The sequence below is a fragment of the Typopeltis vanoorti genome, chromosome 5 (genome assembly GCF_054136105.1).
Source record: "Typopeltis vanoorti isolate ZY-2024b chromosome 5, IOZ_Tvanoo_1.0, whole genome shotgun sequence".
Classification (NCBI taxonomy): Eukaryota; Metazoa; Arthropoda; class Arachnida; order Uropygi; family Thelyphonidae; genus Typopeltis; species Typopeltis vanoorti.
This window is the reverse complement of record NC_143553.1, coordinates 101,727,361-101,750,753: the sequence shown is the minus strand read 5'-3', so window position 1 is coordinate 101,750,753 and position 23,393 is coordinate 101,727,361. Positions and strand designations below refer to the sequence as shown.

At 36.8% G+C, this 23,393-nt stretch overlaps 1 protein-coding gene across 1 annotated transcript in view; it reads left to right on the top strand.

The window, feature by feature from the left end:
- LOC150106696 (amidophosphoribosyltransferase-like) overlaps window positions 1–23,393 on the top strand; it is a 277,965-nt gene that overhangs the window by 236,150 nt on the left and 18,422 nt on the right. The window contains exon 6 of the mRNA XM_090392649.1: window positions 18,196–18,417. Within this exon, the coding sequence (XP_090248775.1) occupies window positions 18,196–18,417 (222 nt within the window). The remainder of the gene's footprint in view (window positions 1–18,195; window positions 18,418–23,393) is intronic.

Below are 23,393 nucleotides of genomic sequence, written 5' to 3'. Positions count from 1 at the left end.
AGGAAGGGTAGTCAGTGTGTTGCCTAGGTATGATTGTGGTGAAATGAGGCGGATGAGATGGGAATACAGTTTGTTAATGTGTGGAATGAGTTTGAGGGGCAAAGTTAGCTGTATGGGAGCGATGGACTGCATTTGAGTGGTTATGGTGCGAGTTGCTTGGTGAGACTGCTGCTGGAAGGTAGAGAAGTGAATAGAGAGAATGAATCAGATTGAGAGGGGAGTGATGTGGAAGAGCAGGAGAGTAAGACAGGAGAGATTGAAGAAGCGGATATGAATGTGGGGAAGTTAGTGGTATGAGTATAGAAAATGAGAGAATGGGTGTGCAAGAGGAGCAGGGAAACGGGGAGGCTCGGGGTGGCCAGGGGTGCACAGCGTGAGAACGGTGGATGCTCCAAGAAGAGGTGAGAGCATGTGTAGGCAGGAAAGAAATGGGATGACCAGGGATCAAGAGGAAACAGACGGAATTGAAAAGGGTTCTAAAATGAAGAAGCAGAAAGGGAAATGGCCCCAGTCCAGCATGGAGAGATCACATCGAGTGAGTGGTATCAGTGGAACTAGCTGTAGATCCAGAAATGAGCTCTTGTGTTTGTATATCAATGCTAGAAGTATAAGAAACAAGGCAGATGAAATGGTTGCACTAATTGCGTCTTCACCCAAAGATTGTCGGAATAAGTGAGACATGGTTAGATGAGGACGACATCCTGACAGGAATAGAGATGGAAGGGTATGATATGTTTTGTGGGGATAGAAGGGATAAAAAAGGGAGGGGGAGTGCTATTGATGATAGAGAAAGAGTTATGTCCATACAAGGTAGAGATGCAAGAGGGAAATAGGGCCAGTGGTTTTGAGGCAGTATGGTGTGAGAAGAGGTGAATAGAATCAAATACTTGGTGGGATGTTGTTATAGACCTGGTAATGTGGATGGTGGTGATAGTGAAATGCATAGTCAAATAAGCCAAACAAATAAGAAAATGGTGATCATTATGGGTGATTTTAATTATGGCAATATAGACTGGAATGAAGAGATAGCAACTGGAAGTAAAGAAAATGAGTTTCTTGATTTTATGAGGGATAACTACCTATGTAACAGAGGGCACACGAGGATTAAGGATCTTGGATTTGGTCATCTCACCAGAGGATGTAATTATAAACTGTCAAATCATCCATCAATTGGTGAAAGTGACCATGAGGTGATTACCTTGGTGGTTGCCAGCAGTGCAAGGACCCCTGTGAAAAAAGGGTATATGTGGAACTATAAGGGGGGGGGGGGTGATTATGAAGAGCTCAGCAGACAGCTTGCGGGTGTAGCATGGAATGAGGAGTTAGCTGGAAAAGCGATCAATGCAGCTTGGGGGATTTTCAAAAACTATTTAGTAGATGCAATGTCTAAATGTATTCCAAGGGTGAGAAGGTTAAATAAGGTAGGTGTGAGATGGATGAATAAAGAGATTAAGCATGCGATACAGAGAAAAAGGGCATTGTGGAGGCATCATAAGAGAAGTGGAAGTAACCAATTTCATTAGGTCTACAAAGACCAGGTAAGGAGGGTGACTTGGTTGGTGAGAGTAGCTAAAGAGAGGTATGAACAGCAGTTAGCTAATGAAGCCAAAAAGAATCCTAGGGAGTTCTTTCGATATGTAGCCAGCAAGAGAAACAATGATTATGGAAGGATGACATTGATTGGAGGAAATGGTATAAAGACAGCTGTTGCAGAATGTGTGGAGGAGATACTTAATGAGCAGTTCATAAAGATCTTTCAATCTTGTGAATGTGACTTCATGGAGGAATTGAGAGCAGTTGATGATGGGGAGGAGAGACTGACTGTAAGTGAGCAAGAGGTGTTTGGGGAGTTGAGTAAACTAAATGTAAATAAGGCTGTGGGACTTGATAATATATCACCGCGTATTCTGAAGGAATGTGCCAGAGAGTTGACACCTGCCTTGATATGATTTTTTAATACTAGTCTTGCACTTGGTCAAGTTCCTAAAGAGTGGAAGGAGGGCAAGATTGTGCCACTTCATAAAGGAGGTGATCGAACTCAAGCATGAAACTATAGGCCTATCTCTGTGTTCAGGTGTTGTGGTTATGTTGTTGGAGAAGCTTGTGAGAACTAGGATCCAGAGTTGGGTTGACAACAATGGTATAATCTTTGATGGACAGCATGGATTTGCTAAAAGGAGGTCATGTTTTAGTAATCTACTTACTTATTTCAATAAAGTGACTGCTTCCTTGGACAGAGGAGAAGGATACACAGTAATATACTTGGATTTCGCAAAAGCTTTTGATAGAGTACCTCATGATAAGTTGACAGTCAAACTTATGATGGGGTTGGATATTAGATTAGTGCATTGGATTGGAGACTAGCTATCTGATAGGTATCAACAAGTTGTGTATGGGGGTGCGATATCCAGGAAAAGGAAAGTCACTAGTGGAGTGCCTCAGGGGTCTGTTTTAGGGCCATTACTATTTAACTTGTATATTAATGATATTGGCGAGGGTTTGGATGGAGATATTCAGTTGTTTGCAGATGATGCAAAGTTGGGACGAACCATAAAGAGTAGTGAAGATGTTGTGGCCTTGCAACAAGACTTGAATAAATTGAGCGATTGGGCAAGCATATGGGGATGTGAGTTCAATGTTGCAAAATGTAAGGTTTTAAAATTTGGAAAACAAAGATGGGATGCAGAATTTATGCTTGGTGAGAGTATATTGTTGGAAGTGGAGGAAATAAGAGATCTGGGGGTGATAGTGGATAAGGATCTAAAATTTAGGGGACACATCACCAAAATTGTGAAGACAACACAAAGACTTCTAGGAATGATGCGGAGGACACTGACGTGTAGAAGTAGGGAGATTCTTGTTCCATTGTATAAGGCTTTGATTAGGCCACACATGGACTATTGTGTCCAGATTTGGTCACCAGGTTTTCAGAAGGATGAAGAGATGTTGGAAAGAGTCCAAAGGCGACTGACTAAGGTAGTTTCTGACCTCTGGAATGTTGATTATGAGGAAAGATTGAGATGATGTAAGTTGCAGAGTCTAGTGGAGAGAAGGAAGAGGGGCAATATGATAGAGACCCACAAGTTGGTTAGGAGTTGTTATAAGATCAGTGGTGGAGAAGTCCTACAGAGAATAGTGGGAGATCAGGGGAGAACCAGAGCTCATCCCTGGAAACTGTATAAAGAGGGTGTGAGTAGGGGAGTGAGAGGCAGGTTTTTTCGTGCAGAGTTGTGAATGATTGGAATGCCTCGCCTGAGAGTGTGGTGTCTGCAAGGAGTTTGAGTGTGTTTAAGACACGGTATGATGAGGTGAGTGCGTGCGTGCGTGCGTGCGTGCGTGCATGCATGCGTGTGTGTGTGAGAGAGAGAGAGAGAGAGATAAAAGGACCTCCCAGATGAGTCTTTGACTCCATGAGGTCTTGGGTAATAATAATAATAATAATAATATGATTGAGACTTACAAACTTCTGAAAGGATCATACAGGATTTCAGTTGATGGAATATTTTATTTTATGGAAGGTGAGGAAAGGATAAGAGGGCATCCTTGGAATCTGAGAATGATTACTGCTGAGAAGGGGCTGCGAGATTTAGATTTTTCCCTCATAGAGTGGTACATGATTGGAATGAATTGCCATTGGATGTTGTATGTGCAAGCAGTGTGAATGAATTCAAAAACAAGTATGATAGTGGTTTGTGTAGCATGTGGTCTCCTTCAATGAGTCCATGACTCTCTGGAGGTCTCTCTTAATAATAATAATAATAATAATATGAATATGAATAAGTTATTATATTGTAAATTAATAATATGTTGATAAATGGATAACTGTGTGGTATTCATTAAAATAGAGTTACATATTTATCACAGGTAAATATTTAATATATTCTGATTATTATTATGTGACACCTGCAAGAAAGGAGTCAAAGACTCATCGAGGTAATTGCAGTCTACTTGACATCTCCCCATTTCTGCCATTTAATCCACCAACTACACAGAACCACTAATACTATCCTCATCATCATCTACACCAATGCCATATACTGCCCACCACTGCCATTGTTTGTTTGTTTTTTTTGTCTGTAAATTGCATGTGTACTCATGGCTGATTTGTCTGTATGCAGGATGAAAAACTTGAGTTTCTGGAAGAAAAAACTCTGCTAGCTCCATATGAGATTGGCTAGCTCACCTTCAGTTGAAAATATCCATATAAAGATTCCTCTTGTGATGACGAGAATCGAACTTAGCCTTTTCCAACTGAAGGGTGTATAGTACTGTCATGCTTTCAATTGCACTATGGCAGCACTTATATCACCGATATTTTGGTAACTTGCACATTCATACTATCCATTCAGTTCTTCTATAAGACCACAACATGTGCTTGATTCCTCATCATTCTCCCCAATTTACATGATCTCCCTTTAATAAACCTCTCTCTTTAATGTCCTTTGAATTAACCTTGGCCTGAGCAGCCATTCTCTCTCATACTGCACCTTTTCTTTCTTGACCATTCTCATCACCTTCCTAGCACCTGCAATTTATACTCCTGATGGATCTGATTGGCCACCAACTGTCTTGTACCTCCTCCATAACATTTTCTTTTCCAGTCCAGCTTGCTTGATTTCACTGTTCATCCATTTCACCCCCTATTAGCTTTTGGTATGCAGTTATACACATTTTCTTTTCCAGTCCAGCTTGCTTGATTTCACTGTTCATCCATTTCACCCCCCTATTAGCTTTTGGTATGCAGTTATACACAGATACACAGACATTGCTTGTGTCAGGTACTACTTTATGAATTCCCATGCACTGTTAACATCTTTTCTGCTCAGTTCATCTACCCAATGAACTGATTGCAGTCAACTAGTTGACTACAGAACTTCCCATAATCAAGGAGCTTATAATTCCACATATATTCTTTTTTGGCAGTAACATTTTCTTGTTTCACCACTTCTCAAACAAGTGCCTCGTGATGACTCTCATTGACTGGCAGCAGTGTTAATATTTCATTAACAACTACATCTTTGAAGTTATCACCAATTCCAACTCTCTAAAACCTCTAGTTGTTTCAGTCACATGTTGCTTACGATATTTATCCCTCAGAAATTCAACAACCTTACTCTCCTTATACCCATACACTATTTCCTCTTTCCATTATATATTTCTGTAATTAAAGTCTCCCATCAAGATTGCCTTCTTTTTATATGTCTGACCAATTTGCTTAAACATTTCACAATCAGTATTCTCTACATTCCATGTCCTCATATCAAATGTAATAGCCTGTTAATATCAGCTTCACATCACACAGATTCAAAATCTGTACACAATTCTTGCAATCATTAAAAGTGCTCCTTCTCTTTTCACCTTCCCATCCCTTCCAGAAAATTGTATATCCTTCATCTTCTATTCCTTACAGTACATCATCCTAAGACAACCAAATTTCACTTAGAATGATTATCTTTGAGCATACTGACTCAATCAATGCAATAAACTCAGCTCTCTTATTTCAAATGCTCCTTGCATTTGCAGAAAAAGATTATGCAATTATGCATCCTTTTCTGGTGTTTTTAAGTACTTCTCCATGTATTTTTAACCTTTATACCTTAATCTTTTACAGTTTATTGTTTTTAATTCATTTCTAACTTATTCTTTTATAATCATTCATTACCCTTCTTAAGTCTTTAAAATAATTTATCCATATACTGTCTCAGTTAAATTATCAGGTTTATGAAGATATTAGAAGTATGTAGTACTGCTGTTCCATCATAAATGTAATTTCAAGGTATGTTTTTCAAAATGTATTAATCTTGTTTATTTAATGTAACTTAATGCAAATTTCATAATAGTTTTAATCAGTAAATTACAGGTCTAAGCCAGCAAGTTCAAAATTTATGGGTGAATAAGCGTGCTGTATTATACTGATATATCTCCAACTTATTACCTAGCTAAATATTTACCAAAACTTTTGTCCCTTCCTGTCGGAAAAATATTTTCTTACATCAAAAATGCAAAAAAGATTTCATCATCAAAATAAAGGACACCATTTAATCTAACAAATATATTAGCAAGTTGAGACATAAAGTATTTTTACCAGTATTACCAGTGAAGATAGGATATTGCTACTAGAAAAGTTATTTCCACTGGACATGATCAACCTTTTGACCCAGTGCTGGTGAGGTGGGAAAATATAACAAAAGTGGTAAGGTGGGGTCCCACAGATCCATCCAAATAATGTGGTGTATTATAGAAATCCATATCTCTTTTAATCAATATTAGTGGATTCTCTGTGGATTCTTCCTCACAGTCTTGTTCTCTATCAGACTCATGGTTACTGACTAATTCTAAATCAATTTCACTATCATTATCTCCGCTAAATGGCTCCTCGTCTGTCAAAGCATCATCTATAAGTTGACGTTACCTCTGTTCTTCCTGCTCGTAACTCATCTGGTAAAAAAAAGATATTATTCTCAAAATACCCTCTAAATATTTACGAAAACATATTTTCTTATAGTTGGTATGTAAAAATATAGAAGGCACAGCAGTAACGATAATATTTTAGTAGAATATACGTGAAAACAACTTACGTTTCGGAAGTAAATATAGTCACACTTTTGGTAAGGTGGGGTCTGGTAGACCCCAACACACTTTACACCTCTGCACACTAAACTTGCTTGTGCGCAACAGCCTGTCGTCTATGGCATCGAGTAGCGGGTTATGAGAGGGGAAGCTATACTGAGGCATGACTCACTGCCACGTTATGTTAAAAAGTTATAGTCAATTTAAAATCTTTGGGGTCTGTGACATGCCGCCTTACTAATGCTGGGTTAATCATCATTGTCTAGATAATACTTTCTTCAAATTTGAAGACTCTTCCTACAATCAAAAAGAAGGATTAACAGTGGGACAATTTCTCCCCATTTACAAATATGTGCATGAAATCTTTTGAAAAGATGGCCAATGAAAATTACCATACAAATCCAAAAATACGACTACATTATTTCGATGATATCTTCCAATTCTGGGTGGCAGACAAAGGTAGATCATTGACTATATATGGTGACAACAGCAAAAAAAAAAGAAACAGCAACAACAAGAAATGGATTACCTTAAAGAAATGTGTAAAGAATGGTTATAATCTGAAAACTATCTACCTGTCTGTCTACAAATGTTGATGCATATGCAAGAAAACCTAAAGATGCAGTTACTTTACCATGTATCAGAAATATCACTTATAAAATAGATAATGTATTGAAACAGCATGACCTCAAAGTTGCCTTCATACTAATGGCCAAAGTCTCTATGATGCTTATGTCACTCAAACAACATCAGTCACTGCTTAAGAGACCAGTCATTATTGAGATATGGTTAACAGAAGATGATATAGTTAGGAGATAAAATACAAAGGGTATAATATTTTAGAGGATGAAAAGAACAATGATAACAGATGAACCACAATCAAAAGGAGTAGAAGTTGAAAAGGTCAATTGTTAGAGTAGGCCAGGAGATGCAGATTGTATGTATTATCAGGAAATAAGTTAAATGAACAGAGACTGAGTACTTATTATTATGATTGACTCAACTATGGGAACATATATTGGAAGGTAGAAAAGACATGTGGAAGGAATTGGAATTTAATCAGCTGCTACCTGAGGCAGCATGTGATGGAAGGTTGTAGTGTTCGAGAGTACTGGATCTAGTAACTCTGTCAGAGGCTTGTATCTAGCCAAGGTGACCACATTGTTGCCAGCTGGCGAGTGCAGTGCAATCATGTGATCTTGATCTGGGAGAGGGCTAAATTTTCAGTTAAGAAGGGGGTATATGTGGAATTAGCTGGTAATTATGACAAAATGCTATGGCACTGCATGGAACAGTGTCAAAGCATAAGAAGCTGCATGGATTTGATGTTCATAGTGCATGGGAAAGGGGTATTTGAATGAAGCACTAGCAGACTAGACTGCATATCTAGTCAGAAGGATAACTCATCACAATTAAAAGGATAAGTGGAAATTAAATGGATGAGTAGCATCCATTAAGCAGTAGCTACAAAAAAAGAGAAACATTTGTGGAAGGAATTTAAAGAGAAAAGCTTATCAGCACACAGTACAAAGCACAGGCCAGAAGGGTAATATGGTAAGGCAGGCAAAATCTGAGTATCAGAGAAAATTAGTTGTGAAAGCTGAAGATAATCCCAAAGAGTCCTTCCAGCATGTAAAAGGAAGAATGACTGTGGTAGAATAATTTTGATGATTGACTGGTAATTATCGAAATATTAGCTTTTAAGTAATTAGCATATGATGATACAACAGTCATGAATCCATATGGGCAGTACATTGCCATCATATAAAACCAATATAATTGGTTTTATATGATGGCAGTGTTGATTATAATGTTGTAATAGATTTAATGGTATTGATATGAACACAGATGGATAAGAAAATAACTATTTATTAACTTAAAAGCTAATATTTCGCTGGTATTATATCCAGCATCTTCAGAGCATAAAACACAAAGTTTGTTACAAATGCAAGACAACCACAATCCAGTGTAACAGTGGGGTTAGTATAAGTAATTGCAGTGTGCAACACAAGACTAAAGTCCTAATAGGGCACCATCTAGGTAAAAAAAAAAAAAAAGTAGTTCAAAGTTTTGAAATAGTAGTCCAAATAATAGTCTTAGAAAGTTTGAAAAAAAAAATTTAAAAAAATAAAAGTAATAAATATTAATTTGGTCTTAGGATGACTGTCTCCCAAATCTTTGGTAGATTTATACAGCCATACTTGTTAAGGTTTGGAGTATGTTTTAAGGCTTCTGTTGATTCCAGGAACAACCTCTCTGACTTGTAGAAGCTTCTGTGCATTACTTTTGTTTCTTTCCAATTGATCCTGTGTGCAGGGGTATCCAAAGCATGGTCTGCCAGACCCGACTTGCCATAGTGAAAGTGTCGGATATATTTTATCCTGTTCGTAGTAGGCTTGGGTGTGATAAAGGAGTGCATTTTTCCTTAGGTGAACGGATGAGAGTTGTTAATTTTACATAAGGTTTGAATACTGTGTGTAGTTGGTGTTTGTTAAGCACCCTAGATATCTTTTCAGATGTGCCTTTAATGTATGGGATGGTGATAGTTTTGTTGTAGTCTTCTGTGGTAGATAGAGGGGATTTCTGGGTAGCATTTAGTATGTTATCTATCTTATGGAGATTATAACCATTGGTTAAGAAGGTGTGATGTAGGTGAGAAAGTTCAGCATTGAGAGCAATGTCATTTTAACAGATTGTTCTAGCTCTATGAGTTAGTGTTTTTAAGATACCATATTGTTGAGAAGGGTGATGGTGTGATTGTTTGTGTAAGTATCTCCCTGTATGTGTGGGTTTTCTATAAACTGAAAATGATAAGGGAACCTTCTGGAAGACGTGTGATCAGTGTGTCCGGGGAGGGCAGGCAGTCATTGGCTTCTAGTTCCATTGTAAAGTGGATTTTAGGCTGCTGGCTATTTAGATGCACTAAAAATGTATTCAATGTGTCTGGGCCATGTGGCCAAATAATAAACACATCATCAACATAGTGTAGCCAGAGACTAGGTTTGAGAGTGGCTGTATTGATAGCTAGTTTTTTCCCAGATGTTCTATGTAGAAGTTGGCTAAGGGGGGAAGAAAGGGGCGAACCCACAGCTGTCCCATCTAATTGTTTGTATATTTTCCCTTTCCATGTAAAATAACCTGCCTGTACTGTGAATTTAAATAGCTGAAATATATCTTGGGGAAATTGTGAATTTAGTAAGTTGAGTGTTTCAATCAGTGGTACATTAGTGAATAATGAGGTGATATCAAAAACTCACCGTTAGGTCTGCACCATTTAAGGTGTGGTTGACGTAAAATACTTTTTAGGTGGGTAGAATTTTTAACAAAAGAGGGAGAATTGTTTGTGTAAGTGGTTAGTAATTTGGCTAAATGTTTAGCTAGTTTATATGTAGGACTGTTTATAGTATCTACAATCGGAATGCAAAGGTGTACCTTGTTTGTGTATTTTAGGAACACCATATATTCTGGGTGTTTTAATGTGCAAGGGTTTGAGTTTTTTGACAATTTCTTTTGGCCAGGAAGTGACTTTGTTCAGTAACTTGCACACCTTATTCTTTTGTGAGTTGGTGGGATCTCGATCTATGATTTGATATGTAGACCAGTCTTGGAGCAGTGCATGCATTTTGCTTTCATATTCTGTTGTAATACCAGCGAAATATTAGTTTTTAATTAATAAATAGTTATTTTCTTATCCATCCGTGTTCGTATCAATACCGTTAAATCTATTACAACATGTCTGATGAACACATAAGCCTATCCACGCATGTTGGTTATAATGTATTTTTGCCTGAAAATTGCTTGCATTCTCCTGGCCAGTTTGCCTGATTGAGGGGTGAAAAACTTGAGTTTCTGAGAAGAAAACCTCCACCTCTGTATGAAATGGTTAACTGACCATTTAACTGAAAAAGTTAAATGGTCAATTTAACCTGATAAAGTTTACCCACATCATTGATGGATTCAAACCTAGGTCTTTCCACCCAAGGGCTTGTCTATACCAAATGAGCTATGGATGGTCGGCATGCCATGGAGATCTCTGAATACCGATGGTCCATATGAGTCATTTCAAGTTAAGGTTCAGAGGTTATGTTGCAAAAGTGGCTAGAATAGATCGTTGGATTACTTGATTATTGAAGAGCACACTAACCAGAGATAAGGGGTTTATTATACTCTTTATAAGGCATTCATGCAGCACCATCCAGACTATTATGCATAAATATGTTCACCTGGGTGGAGGATGAAGAAGAAGAGATGGAAAGAATTCAGAGACAAGTGATAGCTATTACATGGCTATTACTGTCAGACCACTTTTACATGGTAAGGATGTGACCAAAACTGACAAAATGATCAAATTACTTTAGTGATCATGTTACAAATTCGTATTATGCAGGTGGATGTGACAAGACTTGATATGGAAATATATACAGATGGATTAGAAGCACATAGGATATTACAAAACTTTAACATGAATATAGCTATAGGATTAGATGGTACATCTGCTCTCATGAGCATGTGCTAGGGAAATGGCAGTGCCTTTGACTAGCTTGTTTAATTTATTTAAGTCTCAGCTCTGGTAGGGTATCAAGGAAGTGGAAATAAGAGGAAAAAAATTACAGAAAGGAGACAGTGTAGCAAATTATTGACCATTCAGCATCTCAGAAGTAATTGAGGCATTAGAGAAGTTGATTAAGGGCAAAATTCATGAATGGGTGGATAGGAATTAGATCCTGTAAAGGAAGGGGTGGCACCATATTTTTGTGAAGGATAGGTAATGCTTCAGTATTTATTCACATTTTAAAATAAATGATGCCACTGGACTTTGCAAAGGCATTTGTCAGGACAGATACTACATGAAACTGTTCCATAAAGTGCAGGAAATGAGAATGGAAATGAAGCTAATGATGTGGATAAGAGGGTGGCTAATGGACATCAGAGAGTAGTTTATGGAGTATAGTTTCCAGGAGAGGCCTGTGACCAACAGTGTGATTCAGGGCTCTGTACTCAGGCCACTGCTATTAAATTTGCATATTAATAACATAGGAAATGATCTGAGGGGAAATATTTGGTTTTTGAGCCAATTATGTTAAAATGGTAGAGTAACAGTTAATAGAAATAAGGTGGAGATTGCACAGGATGATTTAAATAGACTCACAATAGGAGGAAAAGAGAATGGTTGTCATTTAATGTGAGAAAGTAAAAGGTTATTCATTTTGGGATGAAAAAATTACCAGATGCCTGTGTAGCTCAGTGGATGTGGCGTTTGCACACCACAGCGCTTGGCCACATGAAGGAAGACTTGGTTTCGAGTTTAGTCAGCGACTAGAGGAAATTTTTCTAAGCCTTTTTTCTACCGGTTCCTGAGTTAGTCGATCTCTGGCACGGGAAAGCGGGTTTTTCTTCCCGTAAACTCAAGAAAATCGACCGCAGAACCCACATTATTTCAGACATTAAATATATTGTGTTAGGGTTAGGGACCACGAGATGGCGGCACATTTGAGCTGTCTCTCTTCACTGTGTGTACTGCTTAATTAGTGATAGCCTTGGGCCATCTATCTCTGATTGGGTACCAGTGGAGATTGAACTGCCCACTCAGTCTCCAAAAGTTAGATAGGGCTAAATGGCCTCGCCTACTCCCTGTATACGAGAATAAAAAAAGGTGTTAGCTGATAGCTGAAAAATTACCAGTTGTGTACCACACTGATTGCTGGGCTTGAAGAAATTAATGAAACTAGTGATCTGGAAGTGCTGGTGGATGGTAAGTTAAAGTTCGAATGATATATTGAAAAGTGGCTAGAATGGATCATAGTATTGCTTGTTTATTGAAGAGCACACTAATCAGAGATAAGGTGTTAATTATACCTCTTTATAAGGCATTGATTACAGCACCATCTGGATTATTCTGCATAAATATGGTCACCTGGGTTTCTTGGGGATGAAGAGGAGGAGGTGGAAAGAATCCAGAAACAAGTGCTCATTATGATGACAGAATAAGATTTGTGGATTAGAGAAAATTGTAGGTGAAAAAAAGGGATATGATAGAGTCGTATAAGTTACTTGAAGGTTTATAGGACTGATACTGAGGATCTTTTTTAGTCCATGACTAATGAGAAGAGAACTAGAGGTCATCCCTAGAAATTAAGCAAGAATGTGGTTAACCATGGCTGAGGTCTAGATTTTTTGCTTAGAGAAATGTTTGAGGTCTCCCTTAGAGAGTATTGAATGAGTAGAATAGGTTGCAGTAGTCAGTTGTGATGCTTTGTTAGTGAATATGTTTAGAGTTCAGTGCAAATATTGGTTATTGCTTGGTTAATGTTTAAGGTCTCCTCAATGGAGATTCCTGTATAATAATAATAATAATCAATGAACAGGCTTTTTTCAATGACTTATTTAATCCATCTGTCTTCTAGATATTATTGTTGAGCTTCTTGATGATATAAAACAATTTTTGTTTTATATCATCTAACATCTCAACATGATCTGATTTCACAGTCAAGTATCCACCAGCAGATGATTCATACATATATACCGATATATTATTATTATTATTATTATTATTATTATTATTATTATTATTATTATTATTACTCCAAGACCTCATGGAGTCAAAGACTCATCTGGGAGGTCCTTTTATCACACACACAGCTTATCATACCATGCCTTGAACACATTCAAACTCCTTGCAGACACCACACTCTCAGGCAAGGCATTCCAATCGTTTACAACTCTGCACGAAAAAACCTGCCTCTTACTCCCCTACTCACATCTTCTTTATACAGTTTCCAGGGATAACCTCTGGTTCTCCCCCCGATCTCCGACTATTTTCTGTAGAACTTCTCCAGCATTGATCCTATTACAACCCCTTACCAACTTGTAGATCTCTATCATATCTCCCCTCTTCCTTCTCTCCACTAGACTCTGCAAATTACATCTTCTCAATCTTTCCTCATACTCGACACTCCAGAGGTCAGAAATTACCTTAGTCAATCACCTTTGGACCCTTTCCAACATGTCTTCATCCTTCTGAATACCAGGTGACCAAATCTAGGCACAATAATCCATGTGTGGCCTAATCAAAGCCTTATACAACGAAACAAGAATCTCCCCACTTCTACACGTCAACGTCCTTTGCATCATTTCCAGAAGCCTTTGTGTTGTCTTCACAATTTTGGCTATGTGTCCCCTAAATTTCAGATCCTTATCCACTATCACCCCCCCAGATCTCTTATTTCTTCCACCTCCAACAATATATCCTCACGAAGCATAAATTCTGCATCCCATCTTTGTTTTCCAAATTTTAAAACCTTACATTTTGCAACATTGAACTCACATCTCCATTTCCATGCCCAATCATTCAATTTATTCAAGTCTTCTTGTAAGGCCACAACATCTTCACTACTCTACATGGTTCATCCCAACTTTGCATCATCTGCAAACAATTGAATATCTCCATCCAAATCTTCACCTATATCATTAATATACAAGTTAAATAGTAATGGTCCCAAAACAAACCCCTGAGGCACTCCACTAGTGACTTTCCTTTTCCTGGATATCACTCCCCCATACGCAACTTGTTGATACCTATCAGATAGCCAGTCTCCAATTCAATACACTAATCTAATATCCAACCCCATCTGCTCTAATTTGACTATCAATTTATCATGAGGTACTCTATCAAAAGCTTTTGCGAAATCCAAGTATATTACTGTGTATCCTTCTCCTCTGTCCAAGGAAGCAGTCACTTTATTGAAATAAGTAAGTAGATTACTAAAACATGACCTCCCTTTGATGCTGTCCATCAAAAATAATACCATTGTTGTCAACCCAACTCTGGATCCTAGTTCTCACACGCTTCTCCAACAACTTAACCACAACACCTGACACAGAGATAGGCCTATAGTTTGATGCTTGAGTTCGATACCTCCTTTATGAAGTGGCACAATCTTGCCCTCCTTCCACTCCTTAGGGACTTGACCAAGTGCAAGACTCGTATTAAAAAAATAATATGTCAAGACAGGTGTCAACTCCCTGGCACATTCCTTCAGAATACGTGGTGATATATTATCAAGTCCCACAGCCTTATTAACATCTAGTTTACTCAACTCCCCATACACCTCTTGCTCACATACAGTCAGCTTCTCCTCCCCATCATCTACTGCTCTCAATCTCTACATGAAGTCACATTCAATATATATATATATAGTTCTTGGATGTAACTGCTACCCTGTCTGCAACATGATAAGTTGAATAAATGCCAACACCAAGCTGAGCAATCATGGATATATCAGTACCTGGCAAATCTTCCATAACTGCCTTTGTCCCTAACTCGGCAGTTATTGTTTATTATTGCTTTGGTCATATACATACCATTTTCAGTCAGAATTAGGGTTCTGTCATCTTTGTTGTTAATCATGTTTATATACAGATGTTTAGCACTGTCTAGTTTAGATGAATCAGTTGGACTTGAATATCTGTGTCCAAGCATCAGATAAGTTTGAATGAGTTCATGGAGAAAGATTTCTTTGTGTAATAGAATGTATTGATAATTATGTTCATCAGCTGAGCTCTTTCCATCGTTGATCACTTCTGAATTTTCTCCAGGCACTTATTGAGTTTTATTAATTAGAATAGCACTCAAAATTATATGTATATATCAAAGCCAAACAGAATATCTAGAAGAAGGATTAAAGAATTTGTGAAAAAAAGAATAGCCAATTCACTGGTTATTCCATTAAACTAATGGCTTAAAGGGAAAGAAAAAAGGAAGGATCTGATGACAAAGATGAAGATAAAAAAAAAAAAAAAGAAGAAAAACATGGAAGAAGAAGATAAAAACAAGAATAAAAAGAAGATTAAACAAGAGTATTGTATACCAAAGATAACTAAATAAGTGGAATGGCTTGCCTGAGAAAGTGGTGGGAATGCAGAGAATTTGAGTATGTTTAAGGCACAGTATGATGTGCTGTGTGTATGACCAAAGGACTTCCTAGATGAGTCTTTGACTCCATGGGGTCTTGGGATAATAATAATAATAAAACTAAATCCATTTGGATAAGAAATCTTGATATTTCACAAGAAGAATATGTCAAATTCTATGAAATCTGACTAATGATTGGGATGATCACTTGGCAATTAAGTACTTCTCAGTTGAAGGGCAATATGCGAGAAACAGAGATATATTACTCATCATGGATAACTGTGAAAAGATCTTATTCTGGAAATACTTAAACTTCATCAAAGACATTGTGGATCTGAAGATCTTCCTCTTAACATTTCAAGAGATCTGTCACAGCAATTTGTCACACCAAATAGGCTTCTTAAAGTCATCAGTCAGAATTTATTATAATTATTTTTTTAAATGTCTGGATTTTTTTTGATGAAACTGCAGAAGATAAAGATATCTTTTAAAAAATGTTCATGTGGATTCTCAAAACTGCAAAAAAAAAAAAAAAAATGCTGAGAGAAGTTCTGCAGTGTTATACTTCTGCCTTCTGGTGATGAAATATGATCCCTTAAGGACTATGTACCTAGAATGAAAGAAACCCAAAAAAACACATCTTGTTCATCACATGAAAATAAGGAGGTCAGGTAGCAAACTTTGCACTTATTGAGAGAGAGAGAGCAAAGAAATTAGATGATTTAATGTTTGGAGAAGCTGAGATTTCTATTAGGAAACGGTAGGTGTAGTTTTGAAGATGGGAGATGGGAATGAACATTGAAGTTTGAACTAAGACCACATATATTTGTAAAATAAATCTAGAAAGTTATGGGAGGTTTGCTTTTTTTTTTTTTTTTTTTTTTAATGTGTAATATATTTCTCTTTGCTCAATTTGCTGTGGTTGTTGATTTGAAATTGGAGTGACATAGAATATATTGGAATGGATTTTTTATGAAGACATACATATGAATAATGTCACCCAACTTCTGTGCAAACTGTGTCCAACTGCATACAACTACATGTATTCCCTTCAAGCACAGAATAGCAACAGCTGAATTATTCACTAGCACAATTATCGCAACATTATCTAGTCTGCAGAATAATCATATCCTTTTTTCAGTCCAACTCACTTATTGCATAATCATTGTATTAATCTAGTAAAATATCTTCACCAATTTAAACATTTCTATCACACCCTCTGTTACACCTATTCACAAATACTGAAATTTGCATTTCCTCAATCTTCCTCTTAACCAACATTCCAAGAACTGTCTACAAAATATTACTCTCTAATATTAAATGGCCAGTTCATGGACATAGCTAATGCTTTTGCATATTCTCTAAATATACATTGTGATATGTCATTCCTTGTCACAGGCCATATTATCCATCTGCGTACTTAAAATTTCATACTCCCCTGTGATTCTTTTATCTTTGTTTCCTCTAATGTCTTACTCCCTTTTAGGCATTGCAAGTAATATTGTACAAACTATACTCTGTTTATAAAGCTTTAAGTTCTGTTCCTAAATACCACTTTATAAACTGAACTTTATAAATAACCATAAAAGTTTTATATACTAAAATTAATAAATTACAGAATGAATTGTGCATAAACAGTGGAATGTAACCTAGACACACTATATAAGAAAAAGCTATACTATAGTAGTATGATTATTAATTTTGCATCATTTCCTTTTTTAAATAACGAAACCTGTGGTGCGATCATAATTAAAAGAAACACACGTATTAACCACAGTGAAAATTATTTAATTGTAAATATTTCATCCTAAGTATCCTAGGACATCATCAGTACAGTAGTTTTAAACAATAATAGGAATAACATACAGTTAGGACGCATGATTACAATAGAATCTCATTAAACGTACATATCATGCTACAGTAGTACAAAAAAAAAATTATTTAACACAATTTTGTATGACAATTTCCCATACTTTAGGAATAGTAAGAACGTCGTTGCAGTTTAAGTTTGGTCTGTGTGGTAGGGCTTCAGAACTCTCGTTGTATAAACATTCATGTTTATATAAAGATCTATGTAAAAGTTTAGACTTTTCCCAATGGATCCTATGGTTTGGATTTTCAATTCCGTGCTGAGAGAGGCCAGATTTCTGGTTTAAAAAGACGAATGTGGTCTTGATGTTCCAAAATGCATTTCTGAACAGACCTACCTGTCTGTCCAAAGTAAGATAATTTGCATGAGCATGGAATCTCATAAACACCAGGCAACATCAAAGGTGAGAGTTTGTCCTTAGGAGAAGGTAACAAGTTGTAAATTTGGTTGATCGGTTTGTAAGTAGTGGCAAAATTGTATTTCTTCATAATTTTAGAAAGACGTTCTGAGATGCCTTTAATGTAAGGTATGGGAATCCTATGGACTTCTTCCTGTCTGGTTTGATGTGTGGAGAAGTGACTACCGATGACTTTTTGAGTTGTTTTAGGATTATATCCATTTAGGATGGCTGTATTTTATTCTATTGTAATCATGCACCCTAACTGTATGTTATTCCTATTATTGTTTCAAACTACTGTACTAGTGATGTCCTAGGATACTTAGGATGAAATATTTACAATTAAATAGTTTTCACTGTGGTTAATACGTGTGTTTCTTTTAATTATTAACATTTTCTTTTCATTTTAATCTTCTTAATGCTTTTTTTTATTTCTAATTTTTTTAGTCTGGGATTCCTTATGTTGAAGTTTTATGCAAAAATCGATATGTGGGTCGAACATTCATTCAGCCATCAACCAGACTGAGGCAACTTGCAGTATTAAAAAAGTTTGGTCCATTGAGTGAAAATTTCCGTGGTAAAAAAATTGTCCTTATTGATGATTCAATAGTGAGGGGTAATACCATTGGAGCTATTATTCGTCTTCTTAGGGAAGCTGGAGCAAAAGAAGTAAGTACAACATTTTAAATTTGTCATTTGTTTTATTTGGATAAAAAACTTAAAGGAACAAAAGAAATAACTAATTATAATATCATATATAGTGGAGTAGACAAACAAATACATGCAAAAGGTGGCATAATGATTTGAATTCATAAATCAATTAAAGCAAAAATAATTCATTACGCATACTGAAATGAAAGAATATCAGAAGTACAATTAAAATAAAATAAAGCAAATGCTAGCAGAGGGTTACAAGTGGGGTCCCACAGGGCTCAGTACTGGGACCTATATTGTTTAACCTTTATATCAATGATATTGTCAGTGGATCGCAGGGAGATATTCAGTTGTTTGTGGATGATGTGAAGCTGGGAAGGGTTATTAGTAATGGTGTAGATGTGGTAGCCTTGCAAGAGGATTTGAATAAGCTAGACAGATGGGCAAATGATTGGAGGTATCAGTTTAATGCAGCAAAATGTAAGGTCTTGAGGTTTGGGACACATTGATGGGATGCTGCATACTTCATTGGAGGAGCTGTACTGGAGGAAGTAGGGGAGATAAGAGATCTGGGGTTGATGACCGATCGATCGATCGAAACTTGAAATTCATGGGACATATTGTAAAGGTGGTGAAGGTAACCGTGTGTTGAGGCTTAACACACAGTTACCTTCATGCTCCACCATAGTAAACTCAAAAAAGAAAGACTATTCTTTGAAACTGCATCTGCACTCAGGAATCAACCTAATTTAAACAAATATGATTGCATTAAATTTCCCAAAATTTAGGAAACATTAATTATCAGAGATCCCTCTTTACATCCTAGGCCACCTGCAAATGCCCATAGAGGGCGCACCACCTAGATAGGACTTTAGTTTCACTCAATATTGTAATGTATTTGTGTGTGTATTGTTGCAAAAAGTTTTTTTGTAATCCCTGAAGATATCTCTGTGATGAAAACGAAATATTGGAAGTATTAAAATTAGTTTTAATCCTTTCTCAGTGCTGATAATATTCCATTAAACCTCCAACATGAGTAGTGAAGGTAACACAGAGAATTGCTGCAATAATGAGAAGGACGCTGACCTGCAGAGATAAAAGAGTTATTGTTCTCAGATTTGGTCCCCAGGATTTGAAGGGGATAAATTAACTGTGGAAAGGGTACAAAGGCGGATAACAAATAATAATAATAATAATAATTTAACAGGTTAGAAAGTTGAAGTGTATGCCCCCAAAGAGGGAACAGAAGAAAATTATGACTTTTACAGTGACAAGGAATATATGAAAAATTGAATAAAACAGACAATATAATTATAGCTGGAGATCGTAATGCCACAATAGAAATGGGAAAAAAAATAATAACAACATAGAAAAATTTGGAGAACCAACAGTGAACAAAAATAGAAAACAACTCATTGATTATATAACATATAATAATTCAAAAATAATGAATACATTCTACAAACATAAAAATATGCATAACATGCAAGAGGGCAAAAATTAATAATAGACTACTGTATAGCAAATAAGAAAGCAGCAAACCTCTTCCTAGATGTTAAAGTCATAAGAGGGCTAGAAACAGAATTAGCATATCCGCCTTTCAGCCAAAAGGCTGTGGGTTTGAATTCCCCCCCCCCTCGGGCATGGATGTTTGTGATTTTCTGTGGAAATGATGGTGGTGGGTGGTAGATGGCATTGCTGTAGTTTGTGTATTGAGTGGTGGAGACAGAGCAGTAGAGTAGGTGCCCTCTCTCGATGAGTCTTTGGACTCCCTGGAGGTGTGACGTAATAAAAAATAATAATAATAATTAAGTTTCCATCAAATTTGTTACAAAAAATACAAAGAAATAAACAAACTAGAAATCAAAATCAAATTATAAAGTAAGACTACTAAACAATTTAAGTATAAGAAATTTATACCAACAGAGGATTAATAATTATTTATATAATATAAATTATAAATTATCTGGCTCATTGGTCTAGGGGTATGATTCTTGCTTTGGGTGTGAAAGGTCCAGGGCTCCAATCCGGACGAGCCCGGTGTGTGTTTTCTTTTGACGGTCTTGTTGGCCGAGTGGGTAGTGTATCCACTCTCCAGCCAAAAGGCCACGGGTTTGAAACCTGCCATGGACATGGCTGTTTATGATTATCTGTGAAAATATTAGTGATGGTGGTGGGCAGTAGATGGCATTGGTGTAGATGACGCAGTTCACTGTAGTTGGTGGAATTGAGTGGTGGAGATGGAGAGTTGTAGAGTAGATGCGCTCCCTCTATGAGTCTTTGGACTCCTTCGAGGTGTCACAAAATAATAATAATAATAATAATAACATATAACATATAAAATAAATATAACAGAGAGGGTAAAGAGTAATTATGTTGATGTAATGGCTCAAAGAGTAGAAATTGTTATGCTTGAATACTAATATATGGAGTATCAGAAATAAGGGGGCTGAGTTTGCTGCAATTGGCATAAGTGAAACTTGGTTGACTGAAGATGATATACTGTCATGACTTGAAATGGTATGATATAGAATTTTTTAAAAGGATAGGAAGATCCTTTCAAAAGATCCAAGAGAGGAGGGGGAGTATTGTTAATGGTAGCAGAGGAATTGTGTCCTTCAAGAGCCAAAGTGGAAAATAGTAGTACGTATGAAGATTCTGAAGCTGTTTGGTGTGAAGTTAGATCAGTAGAATAGTATATCTAATAAGATGCTATTATAGGCCAGGGAATGTGGAGATTATTGATTGTGAAAAGTTTAGACAAATTAGTTGGGCAAGTAAAAGGAAAATAATCCTAATCGGAGATTTTAATTATAGGAATGTGGACTGGAAAGAACAGATAGTGTATATTAGCAAGGAGAGTGAATTTGTTGAGGTTCTGCAGGATCTAAAGCAGCATGTGATGGAAACAACACAAAGTAGTTATCGGTGTCGGATTCAGTGATATCCTCACAGGACATGGTTCTGAATGGGGTATCGACATTGCCACCTATTGGTGAAAGTGATCATGAGGTACTGGTTTGGAAGGTAGCAAAACAGAAAAAAGTTGTTATCAAAAAAGTCTATACATGGAACTAAAGATGGGTGATTATCAGAAACTCCATAGTCTGTTAGCATCAATACATTGGGTTGATGAATTATGTAGAAAAGATGCTGACAGTGCATGGAAAATGATATGGCAGTATCTAATACAAGCAATGCATAACTGCATACCAAGAGTTAAGCAAATAAATGGCGGCCTGGCTGGTCAAGTGTTTAGGGTATCTGCTCTCTAGCCAGAAGGCTGTGGGTTTGAATCCTGCCATGGGCATGGATGTTTGTGATTGTCTGTGAAAATACTAGCGGTAGTGGTGGGTGGTAGATGGTGTTGGTGTAGATGATGATTATGGTAGTTGTGGTACGTTGTAGTTGGCGGATTGAGTGGTGGTGGAATTGTAGAGTTGGTGCTTTCCCTCGATGTGTCTTTGGAATCCCTGGAGGTGTCACATAATAATAATAATAAATAGAGTAGGAATGAGATGGTTGGAAGGTGAAATTAAGCAAGCAGTGTTGGCTTGGTTGATTTCACAAAACAAAAAGAAGTTGTTGTGGAGGATGTACAAGACATTTTGCAGTGAACAGACACATGAAGAATATAATGTGCAAGCCAGAAAAGTGAGAAGCATGGTTAAAAATGAAAAAGTAGAATATTAGAAGAGATTGGCCAGTCAGGTCAAAGTTAATCTAAGGGAATTTTACTGCTATGTGGCAAGCAAGAGGAAAAATAATTATGGCAGGTTGATGCTAGCGGATAGTGATGGTAGGAGAGTAACTGTAGCAAATGATATAGTGGAATTATTTAACAGACACTTCATCAGTGTATTTCCTAATGGTGTTAATGGTGCTGTGCAACATGTAGAAGGGAGTCAAGAATTAGGAGAATTAAAGGTGAAAGAATTGGATGAGTATCAAGTGTTGTTCAGGTTAGATGTTAATAAGGCTGTGGGAATGGATGATATATCACCACATATTTTTAAAGAATGTGCAAAAGAGTTAGCCATGCCCTTGACCTGGTTATTTAATTAGTCTTGCAGTTGGGAAGATTCCTAAGAAGTGGAAAGAAGGCAAAATAATACCTCTCCACAAGCATGGTTTAAGAACAGAAGTTTCCAATTATAGACCAGTCTGGATCTCTGCAGTTGTGATCAAAGTGTGGGAAAAATTGGTTAGAAACAAAATACAGAATTGAGTTGATGGACATAAGATTCTCTATCATGATCAGTATGGGTTTGTGAAGGGCAGGTCTTGTTTTAGCTTTGTTTTATGATAAGGTGACCAGTGTGTTGGATAAGGGAGAATCATATATAGTGATATCCTTGGACTTTGCAAAAACATTTGATGGATTACCACATAATATGTTGGTGTACAAGCTGTGGAATATATAGTATATTATATTGGTTAAATGGATTGGAGATTGGCTCTCTGAATGATACTAACAAGTTGCATATGATGAAGTCATGTCTCAGAAAAGGAAGGTGACATTTGGCATGCTTCAGGGTTGTTCTGTTCATGGTCCCTACAGTTTAACTTGTTTCTTAATGATATATCATCTGGTTTAACTGGGGATCTTCAAATGTTTGTTGATGATGCAAAGTTACGTAGAATTATTAGGAGTAGTGCTGATGTTAATTCCCTATAGGTAGATTTGAATAGACTTTTAGCTAGGATAAATGAGTGGGATTGCAGTTTTAATGTTAATAAATGCAAGGTGTTACACTTTGGGATGCAGAGATATATGGCTACATACTGTATCGGTGGAGCTGTACTTCAGGAAGTGGATGAGATTCGGGATCTTGGCGTGATGGTGGATAGTGGACTGAGGTTCCAATAGTACATTGCACATGTTGCAAAGACTGCACATCATATTGCTACTGTGATTAAATAGTACATTGATGGATAGTAGTGCAAATATATAATGCATTGGTCATACCATATTTGGACTATTGTGCTCA